The 22,751-nt window shown below is 33.9% G+C and overlaps 1 protein-coding gene and 1 long non-coding RNA gene across 2 annotated transcripts; one reads left to right on the top strand and one right to left on the bottom strand.

The window, feature by feature from the left end:
• Nucleotides 1-11,479: 11,479 nt before the first annotated feature.
• LOC114394480 (early nodulin-55-1) lies at nt 11,480-13,209 on the top strand. The gene is made up of 2 exons (XM_028356067.1): nt 11,480-11,863; nt 12,571-13,209. Exons 1-2 carry the CDS (start codon nt 11,674-11,676, stop codon nt 12,978-12,980), a joined length of 600 nt encoding a protein of 199 aa, XP_028211868.1. The 5' UTR covers nt 11,480-11,673; the 3' UTR covers nt 12,981-13,209.
• A 634-nt stretch (nt 13,210-13,843) lies between these two features.
• Nucleotides 13,844-18,662, bottom strand: LOC114394472. Its single transcript, XR_003662777.1, has 2 exons — nt 18,282-18,662; nt 13,844-14,154 (listed from the first exon to the last, which is right to left on the bottom strand). It is a non-coding gene; the product is annotated as an uncharacterized LOC114394472 (long non-coding RNA).
• Between the last annotated feature and the right edge of the window lie 4,089 nt (nt 18,663-22,751).

The following is a 22,751-nucleotide window of genomic DNA, read 5'->3' as shown; positions in this document are numbered from 1 at the left end:
ATTCTTTACCCTCGTAATACAGGAAGAAGAGGAAAAACCTCTCATAAGAAAAAGAAAGTTACCTACGACTTCGACCAAATCTGTTGACCAAACAGAGGCAGGCAATTCCCAGGCTCAAATACCTAAGAAGAAAAAGAAAGTGAAGCAGGTCGAGCCTGAACCTTCTGTGACTGTCGAGGGTGGTGAGCCAGCCAAGAAGAAAAAGAAAAAGACCAAGTCTTCAAAAGAACAAGGTGACAATCAACCTGTTGACGTCCCACCACCTTCGACCGATATTGACGGCACTGAAGTAGAAGCTGCTCCTTCTATTGCTGAAATGGGCAACCCTGTCGAGCAACCGAACTCACCACAAGAACAACCTGCCGTCGAGGTATCATTCTCTTAATGTGATTTTAATCATAGCTTATACGAAACTATTTGTTAACCTTTTTCCATAACAATTCGAATCAGGTACAACAAAATGTTTCTGCAGAAGAAATACCCTCATGTGCTCGAACATCTCCCGCTCCTGAGGCGGATGCAGTGAATGTTGAGGAATGGGGTGAAGGTCAAGGCATTGGATCCAGTAGTCCTCATGGTTGGGCAGAGGTCAATGACCCTCATGAGCCGAACCAGTCAGATAACACCATTCCTCATGAATCGAGTCAGAAAAGTTCATCCGAAGAAAACTTTTTCGATGAAGAGGCCATAAAAGAGGCTGAAGCTGGAGGCTCAGACATTTACCCGGTGTCCTCAACATCTAAACTTTCCGCTAGCATAGGGATCGCAGAAGACACATTCATTCAAATGCAAAATGAAGACCCTGCTGCAGCCCTTCGACTCTTGCTGAACACAAGTCAAGCCAACACCTCAAGTGACAAGATTCCTGGTGCTTCGTCCTCATCTGATGCTGAAATAAACTCTTCCGTACGCCAAGATTCTCTGCTCTTGAAGTTATCAACGGAATACGCACGGAAAGATGTGCTTAAATCCATTGAAGAGAACCCCTCTGCTGCCTTTGGGCACTTGAACTTTTTGAAGAAATTGCACAACCCCCTTACCTCTGATGAGACTCTAGGCAAAGTTATCCAAATCGAGACCATCATTGACCAATTTGCAATTGTTGTGCAGAAAAAACGCGAAAATGGCACAAGACTAGATGTCCAGAAACAGGCACATACCCTTCTGCTCGAGAAAGCCCGAGCTGCTCAACATGAAGTCGAACGTCTCATCAAAGAGGCAAAAGAAGGGTCTTCTGAGATCAAAGACTGTGATGATAACATCTCCTCCTGGGAGGCAACTATTACGGATCTGCTGTTTCAGGTCGATGATCTAAGGCAGGAAATTGTGACAGAGCAGGCCAAACGCAAGGAACTCCAGGAGAAGGCCGCTAACTCGATCCAGAAACTGGTTGATGAAAAAGGGAGGGAAGGCCTGAAGGCCTTTAGCGCATCTCAGGCTGTAGCAGATGAGGCAAAAGTTATGGAGAGTGCTGACCAGGTCTTAACTAAAGAGATAGCCTCCTTGAAAAAGCTGTATGGGGATTTGGTCATGAATTAGTAGAACTTGTAATTTCTTTATTTCGAATTCTGTATTTCGATTCTACTCTTTTTTTTTTTTTGTAATATTGACAAATGCCCTTTTGTGGCAATTTACTGTTATCGCCATTTTTATGTTTCCAGTATTTCTCTCATTCTATGCTTATTTTAACTTCGAGCAATGTTGGTTTATATTTTTTCAAATACTTACCATTTATACTCAAAGTACGTTTCTGAGGGGTTAGCTCCTCTAACTCATAAGCACCATTCGAATAGATCTGAATTATTTTAAACGGTCCTTCCCAATTTGGGGACCATTTGCCCAAGGCTCGATCCTTACTATCCATGGGTAGGATAACCTTCCAAACCAAGTCTCCAATATTAAAAATTTTTGACTTCACTTTCTTATTATAAGCCTTAGCAACTCTTTCTTTTTGTTTAGTCAAAACTTCTAATGCTCTTAATCTCTCCTCATCTAAATCAACCAATTCATCTGACATCATTTTCCAATAATGGTCGATTGGAATGCCCATTTGTTTTTGTACCCTGGCTGATTGCAAATGTATTTCGACCGGAAGTACAACATCATGCCCATAAGTCAGTCGAAATGGGGTAGTATTAGTTGATTCCTTAGGAGAATTTCTACATGCCCATAGAACCTGATCTAACGTTTTATTCCAATTTCTTGGCTTTTGGGCAATGTGTTTTTTAATCAAGTTAATTACAATCTTATTGGCTGCTTCGACCTGACCATTTGCTTGCGCGTAATATGGTGTTGAGGTTAATAATCGAAAACCAGTTTTTTGGGCAAATTCTTGCATTTTTCGTCCAGTAAAAACTGAACCTTGATCAGTGGTAATTGTTTCGGGAATACCATACCTATAAATAATATGATTTTGAATGAAACTAATTACTGCTTCCTGATCAACATTTGGCAAAGGGACTGCTTCGATCCATTTTGTAAAGTAATCGACACCAACTATGATATAACGCTGGTTCTTAGAAGAAGCAGGCTTGATTTCACCAATTAAGTCCAAAGCCCATCCTCTGAAAGGCCAAGGTTTGATTATGGAGTGTAACTCACTAGCAGGTACATGCTGTATCCCTGCATGCTTTTGGCATTCCTGACAGCCTTTAGCAAATTCTATGCAGTCTTTTAACATCGAAGGCCAATACAAACCTTGTCGAAATAAAAGCCATTTCATTTTATGGCCTGCTTGATGTGATCCACAGGCCCCACTGTGAACATGGGAAACTGCCAAGTATGCTTCTGATTCACTTAGACATTTTAGCAACACTCCTTCTGCAGTCTTTTTAAACAAATCATTTCCCATAACCACGTAATTTAAAGCCCTATATTTGACCTTTCGAGCCACATTGCCTATTGGATTTTCCAAATATTCAACAATGGACTTTCTCCAATCATTATCTAACATATTGTCAATGGCCAAAATTTGAATTTTTATTTTTTCCTGGAGATCATCCATGCTTTCATCTTCATTATTTTGTGGTGTACTTGCCCCCACAAGTTTTGGCATTGGCAATTTAGTGCTTAATGGCTCCGGTAACACCAGTTTATCTTTTATTTCGATCAACTGAGTTAACTTTTCCTTCGACATTTTGTACCCTGAAGCTATTTGGGCTAAATCATTTGCTTCTTGGTTTTCTTGTCGAGGTATATGCTCAATGTTAATGTAATCGAAATGATTCAGAAGAGAACTTGCTATAACAAAATATTTTGCTAAGTGTTCATTAACACATTTGTATTCTTGTGTTAATTGCCTCAACACTAATTCTGAATCACCCCTTATGTTAACATTTCTTGCCCCCAGGCTAATTAAAATTTCAAGGCCTGTAATTAGAGCCTCATACTCAGCCTCATTATTAGAACAAAGCCCTTTGATTTTATATTTGAATTTAGTTGGAACTTTATTGAGGGATATTATTAAAACTCCAATTCCAGTTCCATGTTTGTGTTTCAAACCATCGAAATACAAAATCCAAGGCTCTGTATCGACATAGTATTGCGGCATTTCGATCACTGAGTGATCTACAATAAAATCTGCCACAATTTGACCCTTAACAGATTTCAAAGGCTTGTATGTTAAAGAAAATTCTGTTAATGCTAAAGCCCATTTTCCAATTCTACTGTGTAAAATAGGTTTTGACAACATGTGTTTAATAATATCATAATGAGAATATACATAAACATCAACAGGCTTTATATATTGCTTAAGTTTTGCACAAGAGAAATACAAACAAAGACAAAGTTTTTCTATGGCAGTATATCTAGTTTCTGCATCATTTAGTACACGACTAAGATAATAAATTGCATGCTCTACGCCATCATCATCTTCCTGAGCCAACATGCTACCAATGGTCTTGTCAGACGCAGCAATATACAACTTCATAGTCTTGTTTCGACTAGGAGGCATTAACACAGGAGGCTTGATCAGATATTCTTTAATTTCATCGAAAGCCTTTTGATGCACTTCATCCCATTTGAATGGTTCATCTTTCTTGAGTCGAAGTAATGGCGAAAAAGTTTGAGCTTTGCCACTTAGATTCGAGATGAATCACCTCAAGAAGTTGATTTTTCCTAGCAAAGACTGAAGCTGTTTTTTGGTCGAAGGAGGCTTCGTCTCAAGAATAGCCTTTGTCTTGTTTTGATTTATCTCAATGCCTTTTTTATGCACCACAAAACCAAGGAAATCTCCTGCACGCACACAAAAAGCACACTTTAATGGATTCATTTTTAATCCATGTTTCCTCATTCGTTCGAAAGATTGCCTAAGGTAATCCAAATGGCTATCTTCTGAGGAGGATTTGATGATTATATCATCAATATAAACTTGCATAAATGTGTCAATAAAATCATGAAACATGGAATTCATGGCCCTTTGATAAGTGGCCCCAGCATTTTTCAACCCAAAGGGCATAACCACCCATTCATAAGTGCCTAAAGCACCTGGGCATCGAAACGCTGTTTTTGACACATCACTTTCAGCAATAAATATTTGGTTATAACCAGAATAACCATCTAACATGCTTAAAAATTCGAAGCCAGCTGCTGAATCTACCAACATTTCTGCTACTGGCATAGCATATTCATCTTTAGGTGTAGCATTATTTAAATCCCTAAAATCTATGCATACTCTAAGAGTTCCATTCTTTTTAATGACAGGGACTATATTTGCTAACCATTCGACATACCTGGCAGATCTGATGAATTTACACCTCAGCAGCCTTTCGATCTCTTCCTTAATCTTGGACATGATTTCTAGTGCGAATCTTCTTGGTAGTTGTTTTACTGGTCTTTTTCCCTCCTTAATAGGTAATTTCATTTCGACCATTTCTCTGCTTAACCCAGGCATTTCGTGGTAATCCCAAGCAAAACAGTCTTTAAATTCTCTAAGAAGAGGCACCAGCTTTTCTTTTAGACTTGAGGTGATATTGGCACTGATATAAGTTGGCCTTTTTACCGAGCCATCTCCAATGTCGATCTCCTCCAAAGGATCTTGAGCCTGCATCTTTGGCGCCTCACTTATGGGATTTTTCTCAAAACCCAGTGGCTCATCATCATAAATGCAGTCCAGTCTTCGATCCTTTGTTTCTTTGTTTTCATGATCTTCGATCTTGGCTTCAACTGCCATATTTTGTTGGAATTCAGCCTCAAGGGCCGTATTTAGTCTATTTTCGGCCATATAAGCCGTAATTCTGGCCCATGCAGTGGCCTCAGTCATATTAATCTTCATATATATTCCACCCAGTTGGTGGAATGACTCCATCTTCAGAGGAAACAACATTAATTTCCTCCCTCTCCCATATAAATCTATGGGTAGGATGGAGTTTGACAGAATGGATAACATTGTCACCTGACTCGAAAGCAATCTCCTTGTCACCACAAGGTGCTATGTTAGCCAAATTTTTGTCAAAGGTTTGTGGAGTAACATTATCAATCTCTGACTTATAGAAACTTTGATCTGCCTCTATATTTTCAACAATCCCATCCTCCCTCCAGATAATGAGTTTCTGGTGGAGAGTAGATGGCACAGCCCCAACTCCATGGATCCATTCCCTTCCTAATAGCAAGTTAAAATTAGCCTTGGACTGTATCACCAGGAATAGAGTTGGTCGAACTATACTGCCTACAACAACATCTACTTGAATGGCTCCCAAAGAATAGCCAGTTTTGCCCTCATAATTAGAGAGCACAATGTTGTGAGCAGATAGATCAGTGTCATGTTTCCCGATCTTGTAGAGCATAGATCGAGGCATTAAGTTGACAGCCGCTCCTCCATCTATGAGCACTTTGTTGATTCCAACATTCTCAACTTTTGCCCTGATGAAAAGAGGTTTGAGATGACTTTTCATCTGAAAATCTGGCTTTTCGAAATAAGCTAATTGTTCTTCCACACAGCCATTGTTCATAACATAGTAGCACACTGGCTTTGGGTCAGCCATATCAAAATGATCGAACTCACCTTCGATCTCAGTAACCTCAGACTGTACATCATATTCAGATGGCAAGATAGATACCACACAGATGACATCAAAGTCTGGTTCAGAATCCAGTAGATCCTCATCCTCCATCTTATCTTCATCCACTGGAGGCAGGAGTCTCTCCTTTACTGGCCTCCTAGACACTTCTTTATACTGGCCCGTTTGCAGATTCTGTTGGGCCAATTTCCTCTGACGCTGGAACCTGCGCCATTGGGTCCTCGTCATAGGATTCTTTCCTTTGTAATTGTTCCTATAAGAGTACCTATTAGCCTCCTGTGGGCCAATTTGCTTCGTTCCACTCGAACCACCTACTTCCATGGCCCTTTTGTTGAACCTTATGAGTCCCTGGTGCATCCATTTTTCGACCGGAACTGAACCAGGAGGAGCGAAAGTATTCCTTCGACCAGACTTCTGATTACTGTTCGACTGCACCATAACCCTTTTGCCTTTATCGAAACGTTGGTTCTGCTCTGCCCCCTTGTTAATAATTTGGTATTTTTTGAGGCCCTCAGTAGCCTCCCTATCACATACTGCACTGCAGCAAGGGCAAAGCATCACACTCTTGCTTTCGAGTTTGCATCTGTTCAAGAAATCAATTAGATCCTCCTCAGCCTGGGGATACACAACCTTCATTTGTTCGTTGTAATCCTCTTCAGATATGCCCTGCACCTGCACCTGAGACAACTCCATTGTTTCGACCATCATTATTTCTTGGGGTTCTGCATAGAGAGTTTCAGCAGCTTTGGATGTTTCAGCATTTGCCTGAGCAACCTTTGGTTTCTCACCAAATTTGAGCCTCCCTTCGTTGAGAGCCTTTTGAACCAAATCCCTGAAAAGAACACAACGTGAGGTTTTATGGCCAAGGAAATTATGAAATTTACAATAACCCCTTTTCTTCTGTTGTTCGATTGGGGGTACTTTCAAGCCCTTAGGAACAACAATTTGGCCATCTGTGACTAATAAATCAAATATTTCATCACATTTAGTTATGTCAAATGTATAAGTTTTAGACACAAATTTATCATTTTTAGGTTCAACAGGGTTTTTTCCATTGGAAGGTCTAAGGAGTTTACAAACATAAGGAGGTCCAGGTTTTAACTCTGCTAAATCAACCTCATTGTCTTCGATATCTTCATAAATAATATCGAACTCCTGGTCACTGTCATTGGTTTCGACATATGCAACCTTTTCCTTCTTGTGGAACTTAAAATTTCTAGCCTTTTCAGCCTTCAATCGTTCGAGTTGTCGAACTCTATCAGCCAATTGAGCCATATCCCTTAAATACTGGGTATCTAATTTCTTTCTAATCGAATAGTCTAGGCCACCAGCAGCCATTTCGACTAATTCATGTTCAGGGACTTGGGTGAAACACCTTGCCTTTAAGAGTCTGAATCTGTTCAAATAATCATCAATTGATTCAGGTGCCTTACGTCGAATGCTGGCTAACTCTTTAAGGCTTATCTTAGACTGTCCCATATAGAATTGCTCATGGAAAATCCTCTCCAATTGGTTCCAATTATGTATGGAATGAGGAGGAAGGGTTGTAAACCATGTGAAAGCATTTTTAGTTAAGGAATTAGGGAAATATTTCATTCTTAAATTTTCATTATTAGCCAAGTCCCCTGCCTCGACCAAATATCTAGCAACGTGTTCGACAGTAGACTCATTTGTCTCTCCTGCAAACTTAGTAAACTTAGGGATTTTCACACCCCTTGGTAATTCTGTCTGTAACACATATTCAGATAATGGAGACACAAAATTGGGCCTGTGTAAGCCCAAGTTCAAACCATTCTGTGCTAGAATTGTTTCGACCATTTGGGCCAGGTTATTCTGCCTATCGAAACGGTTTTGTTGAACATTCCCTATTACTTCATCAGCATTTTGGTTTCTATTTACCAATACTATACCAGGGTTTGGTTCGACCTGTTGGGCTGGCGGCTCTATGCGTGCCAATGGTTGTGGTGCTTGAGCCATTTGCATCCCTGGGTTGTTAGGCATCTGTATCTCTTGGAGAGGCGCCTGTATTTGGATCTGTCGAATTGGTGGTTGCTGTATGGGTGGTGCCCCAAAAAAGTCAGCAATTCGACTTATTTGATTTGTTAACATTTGGTAACTGTCATTTGTATTTTGAATTAAGGGGTTAATGACAGTTCCTATTTGTTGTGTTAACATGTTAACCATATCATGGTTACTTTCATCCATTTGTTGTCTGAGTGACAAAACGGATGTATTGGTTAAATGTTGAGGAATTACCCTACCTTGATTGCCCGCTACAGACCCTGATGGAGAGGACATATTAAGATTCTCTAAATTTGGTTGAGAGTTTTGCAACCCTGCCATCAAAGATGTAGGCATGCCATATAGAGGGTTTTGAAGCGGTCGAAAAGGACTTCCACTGGGATTCCCTAAACTGGGGTTATTCCATGGGGCAAAAGCAGACGCTGACGTGGTCGAACTTGCCAACGTCATGTTGGTCATGGGAGAAGTTACCCCTGTCTGATTCATAACCGTCGAAGCGGTCGAACTTATCGTGCCAACAGTTTGGCCAGGAATTGCTCCTATGCCAGAATTTATATTGGCATTACTGACAGATGTCTGCGTTGGTTGCCCCTCCATATTTGGAAGGTCATTGTTTTGATTACTTGGGGGTGGTCTAGCCATCCTTGTACGAGTTTTAAATTCTGTTAAGTGTGGAACAGATTTCCCACTTCTTAAATGCATACAAGATCAAAACAATTAAGAGTGCAATAAACCAACAGCACTGAATAAAACTTTAATAATAATTTAAAGCAGAAACACACAATTGACTGGTCCCACTGGGCGTGCCAATTTGTTTACGCTGAAATCTGGTAAACAATCGCTAGTCTAAGTTAATTGCTTGCGAGATCAACTAGTGAATCTCAGGAGCATATCATTTGTGTGTTTGCATTAAAATGTAAAGCTTTGAATGTTCATCATTGCAACAAACCTTTATTGGTTCTGAGGTTTGCAGAAAGTAAAATTCTTTGAAAGAATCGAAATGCTGGAAGTAAATTGACAAGGGAAAGGTAAATTGCAGAATTTAAAGGATCAACGAGTTCATTCGATCGAATGAACCATTTAAAAGACAGGAATTATATAAAATGAAACGTAAATTGCATTGCATTCGAAATGTAAAGTTTACAGAAACTTAAAATGGTTCACAATCATACATTCTCCTTGCGTACTCGTTTCTCTCTGCGCTGGGTACTTTGAGTGTATAAGGATTTGTAGAAATGATTTGCGACCCCGAAATCTGACTAAAAAACTGCTATATATAGATATTCGAAAATAAACTGCCCTAACGGTCGAAACACTATCCTAATGCCAAGTGTCCTGCTACGTACACCTTGCATGCACATAACTGCTCCTTAGAACGGTTATTCATATCGCTCGAAGTCGAACTGATTTTGTGAAGTTTTGTCAGAAATTGCGCTAAGTCCCGAAATCTTGCTGCCTTGACTTCGATTCGACCATATGCCAGCTCGATTCACCCAATGGTTCGAAGCCCTCTTTCTTGTCTTAGCCTTATATTTTGTAAATACTTCATTGAACCTGTGAATCCTTTTCAATAGACTCTTCTTTCTTTTCGATTCAAACAGAATCTGACAAAATTCGTATTTAGAGCATATTTTTAGCTCATAAAAAATATGGGCTAACAACATCAAATAAAGTAAACACCCAGCATAGTTCCTAAAGATCCTTGCATGAAATCTATCCCTGCTACAAATCAACAATTATTAATTAGTTGATAATGTAAAAATCATGCATAGAAATTAAAGTTAATTTCTGTAAATAAAAATTAAACTCAGTTATCGTATTATAATTTTAAAATAATGATTATAAAAGTCAATAATATTATTAGATGGTAATGTATTAATTTTCTACAATGCGATACATTCTAATTAAATTCTTAAGATTATAAGATTTGTTTCCTTGTTTATTGAGATTATATATAAGAAGTACATAATGTGTAATATTACACGCAAAGATTCTTTACAAAAATAATTATTAGCATGTGGCATTTACGATTGTCGTAAGTCACAAAGATGAACTCACGAAGATGAAATTGCCCTGCATCGGCTGCCTCTACTTTGAAACGAAAAAACAGTTAACCCTTCAAAAAATGAACAGCTATACCGCACATTCGTTTCGAGATGTAGCTAATATACCTTTATATGTTTTTTTTTTATGAATATACTTCTTCCGAACTTAATATACACAATAAAAAATATTTTTAAACTCAAATATATATATATTTTTAATTATTTTAACCGTATTTAATGAAATTTAAAAAATGTTCTTCAATTAAGTGTGATTTTAGTTCCAAGGATTCATTTTTATTTTAGATATCAAATTTTAATGAAGGATATTCTTAAAAAAAGTTCATTTTTTAAATATAATTAATAGAATTAAATGAAATTAATCAATTTTTTTAACTAACGTAGAATTAATTAATTTTGTTTATATTTAGGTTTAGAGTAGTATGAATTTTTATACTGACTCGTGACTTCCCTAATAAGAGTTAATTGGCATGAAATTCTAAATAACATGTTAGTTAGTATTTCACTTTACAAAAAGAATGCTGGTATGTTTGAATAAATAATTTAATTAAATACTTATTTATTAAACTCTTAAGTATTTTGTCAAAAAAAAAAACTCTTAAGTATATTTGAGTAAATAATTTAATTAATCAATTATTCAATAGGTTCTTACTAAACGAGAACTTATTTCTAAGTTAATTATTAAAATACATTAAAAAATATTTTGATAAACTATTATATGTAAACTATTCAAATAAGTAAAAAAAAAAAAATAACATTGATCCAAGTCAAATTAGATTTGGATTTCTTAACCAAAATTTTGGATTTAAGTTTTATTAAAAAAAAGTAATTTTATTAAAATTGATCAGTCAAATTTTATACAAAAACAAGTCATTAATGGTCATTGGTAAAGTTAATAAAGACTTTATACTAATAGCATTATGTTTGTTGATGTATATATATTTGGTTGTAAACGCCATAATGGTTTAATCAGTATCTTTAATATTTTTATTCAGAATATCTTTAACATTTGTTAATAAAATAAAATCCAAAAAAATTATACGAATATCATAAATCAAACTTCAAATAAACTTTTGCAGCTCTTAAAAAAACTTTTACTAACTCTCAATCAAATGAGATAATCTTTATAACTTTGAGTACGATAATAAAAAAATAGAATCCCTTTAGTAAAAGTAAGAAAACTAGAAAATAAATTGAAATTATTTTCATAAATTGAAATTTTATTTTTATCAAATACCCCATTGCCGTCTCCGGTTCATTTTGCGTATAAAAATGTACGTATAAGCTCGTAAACGTTAAATCCACTAACTGTGACTAGGGAATTCAGGACCATTTACTTTAATTAATTAGTCATTATAAATATTCTAATATGTGGTTCATCCTAAAAAAAGTATCGAAAAGGTGCTTTTTCCTTTAATTTAAAACTCAGGAATGATGGCTCGCCATTTAGCCAAAATGTGATGTTGCATCCAATTGCCAAGTGGCTGTCATTCACAACATACCCTATTTATTAATTGGAAAGCCAAAACCCACTACTATACTGCTTCGCATTGCATAATATTCAATCAAACATGGCTTCCTGTTTACCAAATAATGCATCTCCATTTTTGTTTATGCTCTCAATGTGGCTCTTAATTTCCATCTCTGAAGCTGCAAAGTATGTGGTTGGAGGCAGTGAAACCTGGAAGTTTCCTCTCTCAAAACCAGATTCACTCAGCCACTGGGCCAGCTCTCACCGATTCAAAATCGGCGACACTCTCAGTAATTACTCTCCATTAATTATATTCCTACGTACTATGTCTCATGTTAGGTGTTTACTTAGTATTGGAAAAGAAAAATCTAGTTAACTAAAAATAGTGATATATAAGGGCTTGTAAAACTAAGATACCTCTTATCTTACTACCAAATCTTGAAAGGATATGTTAGGGCCAACTCATAAACTTGGATTTAATACAAATAATACGAGGATGACAACATTTATTTATAGGGAGAAATGAAAACTATAAATTTCTACTATATATACAACCATATAAATCATTAAGATTTTATAAGTTACTCAGTTACTTCTTTTTTTTTTTTGAAGAAAATTACTCGGTTATTACTTAAAAAATAATTATGTGTACTTTTTTAATCTGGACTATTAAAATACAATAGTACTATATATTTACTGTTATTTTTATTTCTCACATCAACTAAGTGTTTTTACAAGAGTCGCTCCTCATGTAATAATGTTAATCATCCATCCCATTTTGAGGTGAATTGAGATGGTGGGAGGACAAAAAATCATAAAGATAATGTGACAAAAAAATAGAGAGAAATAAAAAAAATGAGGTGAAAGTGAGTTGAGAGAAAATTAGATTAACATTTATAATAAGTTAAAAGTTATAACCGTATTATGAGTTTATATTTCTTATAGTGGCATTCTGTTTGCATTTTATGATTGCTGTTTTTGTATGCATGTTATGCAGTATTTAAATACGATGAGAGAACAGAGTCAGTGCACGAAGTGAATGAGACGGATTATGAACAATGCAACACGGTGGGGAAAGAACACGTTCTGTTCAACGATGGCAACACCAAGGTGATGCTTACCAAATCTGGATTCAGACACTTCATTAGTGGAAATCAGAGTCATTGCCAAATGGGGTTAAAGCTAATGGTAGTTGTCATGTCAAACAACACCAAAAAGAAACTAATTCATTCACCATCACCATCACCTTCACCATCACCTTCACCTTCACCTTCACCCTCACCTTCACCATCATTATCATCGCCATCACCTTCACCACTTCCAAATAATCAAGGTGTTACTCGTAGTTCAGGCGCTGAATTCATTGGAGTTATGATGTGGTTGGGGGTGATGATGTTATTGCTTTAAATTAGAGAGTATTGTGTATTTACATGTTAATTTCTCCATAACTAATCACTATATATGCAATATATATTTGTGTGGTTAGTTAATTAGGTCAAGCATGCATTTTCGCTTTCATTTTTGTATTTTTTTAAGTCTGGAAGATTTTCTATTGATTGTGCAATTGTGCCCTTAAACTCCAATGCCTACTCGTTGTAATTTTGAAATTGAATAAGCCATTTGGATTTTTAAATGCATGTGCGTTTGTTGTTCCAAGGTCCGTGATTGTTGCCAAATAAATTCTCTACTTTTTTTTCTTTGTCTATAATAGTTACCCTGAGATTTGAACATAAGATCTCATCCATATTACTTCAAACCTCCCACCACTAGGCCAACCCTAGTGGTTAATTATTTGCTTCTTCTTAATTTTTTTATTTTACTATTACGCATTTAAAATAATTTTCACTTATATGCATCTTTTACCTTGCTAAATGCATCACTACGCTAGATTTCTTCGTTTACAACATCTTTTCTTCAATATATAGCGCTATCGCTAACGAATATTTATATATAGCGTTTGAAAAAAACCGTTGTATATTGCAAACCTATATACAATGCTTACCGAGAAAAACACTGTATATATGAACCTATATACAACATTTTTTTACAAAAAAAAAAGCGCTATATATATGTGACTATATACAACATTTTTTTGGAAAGCGTTGTATGAACAAACTTAAATATACAACATATGATTGTAAAAAGTGCTATATGTTTTTTTTTTAAACCTTCTTTGGTTCCTTCTCATATTTTCCAATCACATACACACAATCCATGTTTTCAGCCCAACAAACCTGTGCACATAATCTAAGCTATTCACACAATCATTCTAAAAAGTCAAGTTATTTTTTAAACTAACTTTTACATAACTAGTAAACATAATCCAAAGTTCCAAACTATATAAAAAAAAGTACATCGAGTTGTACAGATAGAATGCCACAAAATAACAATCAAAGATGTTGCCATTGCAAACATCATACTCAGTATACAAAATGCATATATAGTGTACTACTACAATAGGCAATTAGATAACGAAAGTATAAAGACGCACTATAAACCTAGTCTTAAATTCCCAATGTCATTAACTCGAGTTAGATGTCATTTAGCTCCTAGTCTTGATTCCCATGATCTTTGGTGCACGCTGCAAAGACAAAAAACACACAGCAAGTCATTAACACAATACACAATACAGATTTTGAGGGTATCAAAATAAAATTGTGCGCTTTGGTTTCACTTGAGAAGCTCAAACGGTTTGAAAATGACTCCATTTCAAGTTTCAAGTAAAAAAACGAGTTAGAAAATAGATGGTTTTCAAAGTTGAATTTAAAATGCATGAGAATAAACTTTGTATATCCTCGAAAAAGATTTCATACACCTAAAAATAGGATTGTAGAAATTGGTCTCACGTCGAAATTCATCTCGGATCAAAATCTAGGCTTTTCAAATCACCAAATGAACTAGTTTTGCATCAAAATGGACTTAGGGGTCCGAAATGAGCTATCTAAGTCCAATGGCTATGGATTTTGGGGAAAACTAGACATTGGAAATACAAAACTATGGGAAAAGGTTTCATCCAAAAATTCATTCTATGCAGAGAGCTATGTAGTGTCAAAGTTGGCCTTTTTACCATTTTGAGTCATTTCTAAGATACCTAGAATGCACAGTTTTGGCTCTTATCATCTTGTCTTGGTTTTGCTAGCTAAGACTCACTAATTGGAGTATAGTATGGTACTAAAACACATTGAGCTAGTAATAGAAACCTAGAATGTGTTACACATTGAGCTACCTCACCTAAGGATCCTTTTTGAATTAGGCTTTCTAAGAGGTAGTTTTTGGGAGCAACACTGAGAAACAATAATTTCTGCAACACCTCGTTTTTTTAAAATAAATTAAAAAGAATTTTACTCAAAAATAAATAGAGTTTTAAGAAAATAATTAGGTTTTTGTTATTAAATAAATAAGAAGAAATAGTTTTATTAATTAAAATAATGGTTTTAAGGTAAATAAAATAAATATATGTTGTTAGAAAATAAAAAGGATGTTTTATTTATTAATTTGATAGGGAGTAAAATAGAGTTCATTTTTATAAAATAAAAAAATAGAATAAATAATAGGTTAAGAGTACTCTAGTTATAAATAGAGGCCTATTATGTCATTTTTTTATATTAACATACGGAGACATTAAAATGGAGGCTCCAATCTCTTCTCCTTCTCTCTAACGCTTGGAAATCCTAACAAAGAAACCAGAGAAAAAGTTTGAGGAATCTTAGGGAACCGCTAGAGACGCTGCTATCATTGTCAGACTACACACGTGAGTCTGCTTAGAGGTAAGGGATGAGTTTATCACAATTGGGGTTAGAATGGACATATGTAGGGATCCTTACAGGATTAAATTGGAGTTTATTTTGGGATGCTTATTGAATTATAATTCTTCCTTTTACGATTATAATTATGATATTGTTGTGTTTGATGAACCAATTGATGTCCTGATGCAAATTGGTTGATAAAATTGAGTGTTTTTGGTGTTTTCGTGTTTTTGGCCTATGATTTTGATTCCTTGATTTTGATATGATTATGTGAAATTATTTGAGGGGTTTTACTCCCCATGTTGTGAGAATTATTTCTGTATAAATTATTTGTATTTTGGACAAGATTTACTAAATTAGCATGATAAATTGTTGTATTGAGATCATAAAATTATTATTGAAATTGCGAGTAAGTGACATTGAATATGTGATGAACTATGTGTAAGTGACAAGTTGAGTATGTGTTAAATTGTGAGATCACAGATGTGTATTGAGATGTTGTCTGCATTGAGTTGTTAGTTATGAATCGTACAATCACACGACTGTAAGACCCTTTAAGGGTGATGACTTAATGCGTAATGAGTATTGTGATGGAATCCACCGTAGGAACCCGAAGAGTTTTACCACTTTGAGGCACGATGAGAAAATTATGTTGAGAACAATTGAAGAGCCATATGTTTTGTACAATTCATAGATAGAGTCTGTGTGCTAAAATGTTTTCTGGGTTGGACTTGAATCAGGAAGGAGAGGTCCTAACGAACTCTTTGGAGTCTAAACCTTGGGGGTAAATACACCCGGTTTGAGTGCTCCTTTGAGCATGTGTCAATCCCACATGGTTAAAACATTCTCTCAAAATAGCATAATCCTAACTGGTCTTCCTATGATTTTACCTGGTGAGAGTGACCTGACTTATTAGTGTGTGATCTGTCTTGTCATGTACTCCTAGGTGCCCGACAAGATTTTTTACTAACATGGTACCACATTGCATATAAGATTGAATCTTAGTATATTTGTTACATAACGCTTGTGTATTGATCAATATTGATTGGTTGAATGATATTGTGTTTTGTTTCTTGAGTATGTGAAAGATGTGAAAATTTGTGAGACGTGTAGTGTTGAGATGTGATGTTACGCGATAAGTGGTGGAATGACATGAGTTGTGTTAAAGTAAGTTGTATTTCATTTATATAATATGTATATTTATGTTATTTTGTTTCTCTCTATTAGTTAGAAATGTAATAACTCACTCTTAGTGTGTTATTTGTATTTGAATTCTGTGATGATCTTAAACTTTGTATTCGTAGGAGCAGATGATTAGGAGGATGACTATAAAGAACCTCATGTTAGAGAACACTGAAACACAATACTCTGATAGGATGTAACATTAGAAAATGGGTTTTTGTATTAATTGCATAATGTTTTGAGCATGTTACTTTATGTTATTCCGCTGCTTAATTTGTTTCCTTTAGTAAAAAAATGATAAGTCTTGTTTTGGACCAGAGATGTTTTTCACACTCTTAATTGATAAGTTTTTAATTTGATTATTAACGTGAATGAGAACCTTATACGCACGTGAGCTTCTTTATGCTTATTGAATAAAATCATTTGAATTAATGATATTATATAAATATCACAATCTCTAATCCTATCCTAAGTACCCAAAATATATTTAGTACACTTAAAATGTAGATCCTGAGTTTTGGTTTTGTCCAAATTGGAGTTACAATTAGAAAACTGCGTGCGTTGAAAGTTTGTGATTTTAAGGAATTCTTGAAAACGATTTTTTGTGCAATTGAGCTACAAAACTCGAAACCTTTTGGAACTTGAAAACAGATTTAGTGTGCATTAAATATGACTAATTGGCTTTGGTTTGACTTAATTTTAGCAAGCGGTTTGGATATGGCATGCATCAAAAGTTTGCAAAATGCAAGTTTCTAGAAAATGAGTTTTTCTTCTAAATTCATTGTACAAGGCTCAAACTTTTGGGAAAACTCAAAAACAGATTTAAAGGGTATCAAAACAAAGTTGTGGGCTTTGGTTTCACTTGAAAATAGAGTCTTAAGAGGATCCTTGAAAACAAAACCACAATGTAACTCCTATCATCAAACAAACGACCAAAATAGAAAATCCAAAGTGATTCAAATAAACATAAATCGTACCAAAACTTACAAGTCTCCTCAAAACCAGAACCATTGAATGCAGAGACATTATTACAAAATTTCAAAAGATTCCACTAGTTTATAAAGCATGAATCCAAACTGAACAATATTCAAGATACTGAACAAAATTTCTATAACCAGAAAAAAAATAGAACTACAAGATGGAGCTAGAAAGGCAGGAAAAAAAAATTTAAGGTCCTTCAAAACATTCCAAGAAAGAGTTCAGAACATAACATAATTCAAAATTCATGTATTCAAGTCTACATACGCAAAATTTCTAAAATCAAAACATAACTAGCTAACTTCACACAATGTTGTTAGGGATAAAGATCGAATTGAGGTAATTTTATCCTTCTTACATGAATTGCTATTGCCTCCTATATACCATAACACTCTTTGAAGTTTAAGTTGTTAGGTACATAATCAATTAACCATTAATGAGTTTTAATCAATCTCTAACATGCCACCTCAAGCGAGATCCCATTGCACTCAACTTTAGAAGATTCTAAGCATGAGAATAGCATTTTATTTGTGTCCTCATGGTCTAGATGAAATAAAGCTTAGAAAAGTCTCCTACGTCAGTAAGCACAAAGCATAGTGACAGTGAAATTCAAAGCATAATAACACACAAATCAAACACAAATCCTCCCTCAGTAACCACAAAGCAAAACACTAAAATTTAGAGAACCTTGAACCAAATACCTAATTTCTTTATGGAAAACGCCTAACATTTCAATGTAAAAAAACAATTTCTTTTAGAGAATAACAAAAAAAACCTAAACTTCCAACAGCATGTAGCATACCTCCGACAATATCTTCTAGTGATTTCAAAGTTTGCCACAAATCGAGGTTTCTCTGGGGAACTATGCGCCGATGAAGTTGTTTGGATGCGAAGTTAATAAAACGAGTTGAAGACAACAGCGCAGTCACAAAATGAATAGGGTTTACACAAGGGTGTAAGAATTTACAAGAGAAATAAGGGCACGAGGTTTACGAGAGAAAGAATTTATGGGGAAAAGAGTTTATGCGAGAGAAAAGGTTTCAACCTCTTATGATGACGACCTCGACGAAGAAAGGTCTTGGGTGTGGCGGCAAAAGGAGGCCAGTGAGAAGCAAAGCAGGGGGGAAAAGGTTTGCAGGTCAGGGACGAAGTCGATAATATACTGAGAAAGCTGAAGGATGAGTGCGAATTTAGATAGAATGAAATATTTAGTAAAAAAAATAAAATCTTTGTCTAATATTTTTATTATTTCTATTTATTATTTGAAATAATACAATAATTTTAATAATTATTATAAAGGAAATATATTATAATTTTATTTGAAAATTATATATTTCATAAGCTTTTATTGAAAATAGTTAAACCAAACACATTTTTAATATTTTTATTTTTTAAAAACATAAAAATAGTTAAACCAAACACATTTTCTAAACTTTAAAAATATGGAAATGAAATTTTTTTTCAAAAAATAAAAAACAAGAAATAAAAATAGAAAATTTTTTCTCAAACCAAACAACCCCTAACATTTTCTAATTTCTTATTTTTTTAAAATATATATGCAATGACGATTTAAAAAAACGTTGTATATTTTGTTTCCATTTACAATGCCTTTCTTGAAAAGCGGTGTATATATCTTCCGCGTCTAATTTTTAAGTAAGCGCTATATAATTGGCACTATAAATTAAAAAAATCTGGCGTTGTGCATTTTTATATTTATTTGCCCAGAAACTGTCTTAAGTATTAATTGATCGTTTGTTTTATTTTATTTTTAGTACAAAATACTAAAATAATATGTCACTCGGTGCATGCATATTATTATTATATTGGATATAAATTATTAACATTATAAAATTTAAATAATTAATATTAAAACAAAATTTAAGCTAATTAAGGAAAACTTCTCAAAGAAAATAATTTTCCTAAATTAAGAAAAATAATATTTCTTAGTTAATACAGTTGTATTTTTTAACTTTATAAAGTTTTTCCGTACCCTAACATTCTCTATTCCTGACCTTGGCAGAAAGTTATGATGAAACAAATCCATCAATTATGAAATTGTGGATGTCCTTGACCTTTGCACCTTCAAACTATTTTTGAAGGTCAACCACAGGACGTGTCAAATGCCAAATACTTCATCTCTAGAAACTCCACTTGCACATAAGGCATTGTTTTTCGCCTTGTATTCCTTCCTACCACTCCCACAAATATTCTCCTCCATAACCTACAAAATTAACTAAAGCTAGCGCGTACGTACATATATAACATAGATTTGCAAAGAGTCAGAGTCATAAGAATATAGATATATAACTCACACACAAGGAAACATTGAAGAAGATAAAACATAGAGAGGAAGTTAATTAGAAAGAAAAGGAAAATGGTTGGAGGAGGAAGAGAAAATATGGGAAAAGCTGAAGCAAAAATGAAAGAGGTTTCTTCTGCACCTCAGCAACATTCGACAGATGTACTTCACCAACGTAAGAAAATGCCTCAGTGTCCCATGAAAATGGCCATTGGGGGCTTTGTAGCAATCTCTGTGTTAGGTTATTTCGTCTTGTACTCCAATAAGAAGTCCGAAGCATCAGCCATGGATGTTGCAAAGGTTGCCACTGGAACGTCCAACCCAGAAAATACCCGTCCCCGCAATTAATTACATCACCAATTAATTTCTTAATTTGCTATGCACCTTCAACGAATCATGCATATATATATATACACACACACACACATGTTTTGTTGTATTATGGCTTCGTCTAGCTTTTTTTCTATCATTCTTTTAATTATGTTCTTCAAATTGTATTAATCATCAGTAAACTGCAATAAATAATTAGTTCTTATATTCCTTATATGAAGAAGAAGAAGAAGATCCAAAGCTTGAAATGCATGCCCACTATACATGAGTTTTAATTTTTTTTTTCCCTTTCCTGGGATAATGTTCATGAAACAAGATCTAGTTTTCTTAGTATTAAGCAACATTTGTTACTAGCGTGAGTTGCATAGAGATATAAGGTTAATTGGATAATTAAAAAATTATTATAAGTTTAATTTTTTTATCAACAAAAAATTAATAAAATAATAATTAATATTTATTGATAAAAAAATTAGTATGAGTTTTTTTTCACTTGTTTTTTCTTTCATTATATTCTCATTTTAAACGTAGTTTTCCAAGAGTACTTAAGCAATGGGTTACCATTTTCGAACAGATAAAAAAATAAAAATAGATAGCTTTTGAGTTAAATTAGTTGCCTATAAATTTGATTTTATTCCTCTTGTTACATTTTTTCCCCTGTAATTGACTTTCTTTTGAAACTTCTTGACACTTAATATCAAATTATCGTTGTCAGTTTAATCAATTTGACATCCAATAATTCGTTTTACATCAAGACTAAATCGAGATCAAAGTTTTGTAAACAATTATATATACTTGTTCAAAACAACAAAGTTGAGTCATAGGTAGGAAAAGTTGTCATATGTTTGTCTTTTTTAAGAAAATAGCATAGTTGCCACTGAACAAGAAAAAAGTACCATAAATTTGACATTTGACGTATGTTGTAATTGGACAAATTTATGAATCAAGTTGTATATAAAAGGAGGCCTTGTCTCTCCCAAAAGTGTTAATCAAACCTATAATTTTTGCAAGTGACGTTTTTATACAAGATATAAAATATTTTCGCTTAATCAAATCTATAAAATATTCCCCAAAAGTTAAAACACTTTTAGTAGTCTAATCATAAATCATTATTTATATGATTTTAAAAATAATTATGATAAAAATTAATAAATTTATTATGCACAATGAATTATAATTAAATAATGTAAATCTTTTTATATTATCAACTTATAATCGTTTTTCTCTCATTTTAAATGCTTGTTCACTCCTTTAATAAAGTCATTCAATCAAGGATTATTCCTAGGAATTTGAATAATTTGTATGAAATTTGAAGTTTGAATTTCATTCTTCAATTTTACGGACACACAGTCCTCTCAATCTAATAGTAAAATGAAACTATAAGTTAACCTTACTTAATTCATCGTAATGTAATACAGCTATGGAATTAAATTTATAAATTAAGTCAAATATATATTTCTTTTATAATAAATGAGAATATTTACACGCCAAAAGAATTGATATAAATAATCATAAGTAGTTCTACTTATAATTTTTTAGTTTCTAATACATTTTAATTAATATTAAAAATGTATTAAAAAGAATAAGTTTAAAATACACTGATAACAATCCTCATCATATATGAATTGATAGACATGCAATAATTAAATAAATAATCTACAGAGAAATTAAATTCACTTCATAAGAACAAGCTCTGTTTGTTTTAGCAGTGGAAATGTTACAATTGGCCAACGCCAAAGGAAGAAATATGTCATTCTAACAGTATTAGCCGGGAATGCAAGATTTTGACATTTTGTGGCTGCAAAAAACTAAAACAAATTGACTGTAGATATACCAAATATGATAATATGAATATGTACATCAAAAACTAAATAATCACATACTTGAGGAGGCCATGTAGTTCTTCACTAAGCCAAAATTAAATCAAATTTAACAATTATGATTTTTATTTTATTTTATCAGTTATAAGGACTATTTCCAATTACTAAAAGATGACTGATAACTATTAATTCGAATTAAATAATGAATATTAAATTGCATATCAGTAAAAGAATTAAAAAAAATATTATTCTAACAAGTATATGAAATAAGAATGATTGTTTTAATCCATTAGGGTTGGTGACAAATGGTGGGAGTTGAAGTAAAACGTATGAGATCATAGATTTGATATGACTATTGTAAAAAAATGATTGTTTTAAATTTAATCAAAGAGAAAATATTCATTTAATTTAATTATATTGATGCTTTTACTGTCTAATCTAATGATCTCAAGTCTCAATTGATTTTCTCAAATTTTTATGCATTTGTGTAATTCTATATAATTTTTTTTCTTAAAATTATAATAGGAATCTGCTTGTGACCGTTATTAAGCCGAGACCGAAAAGGTCAAAACCTACCCGAGATTAACGAGTAAAACTAGACACCAAGAAAAAGTGTCTTTGTAGAATTTATTTTTCAGCTGCTTTTTTCGTTGTCTGATATCGGATAAGTCATAACACTATAGCCGTCACAAAATTACAAGCGCATTAGGATTTGGTATTTCCTTCTTCTTTTTCTAAAAATATTTTATCAAATTAGGTACGAAAAAAAGCCAAGAATCTAACTCTAACTATCTAATCTGACGGGCACCGACGCGCACAGAGTCTA

This window comes from Glycine soja, chromosome 2, assembly GCF_004193775.1.
Source record: "Glycine soja cultivar W05 chromosome 2, ASM419377v2, whole genome shotgun sequence".
In the NCBI taxonomy this organism is placed as follows: domain Eukaryota; kingdom Viridiplantae; phylum Streptophyta; class Magnoliopsida; order Fabales; family Fabaceae; genus Glycine; species Glycine soja.
Note: the sequence above shows the minus strand (reverse complement) of the source record. Positions and strands in the feature narration are given on the sequence as shown.

Bases quoted from the DNA above. Each gene is read 5' to 3' on its own strand.
- LOC114394480 (XM_028356067.1), top strand. From the start codon at position 11,674: ATGGCTTCCTGTTTACCAAATAATGCATCTCCATTTTTGTTTATGCTC. The intron at 11,864-12,570 runs GTAATTACTCTC...CATGTTATGCAG, and splicing joins CAAAATCGGCGACACTCTCA to TATTTAAATACGATGAGAGA.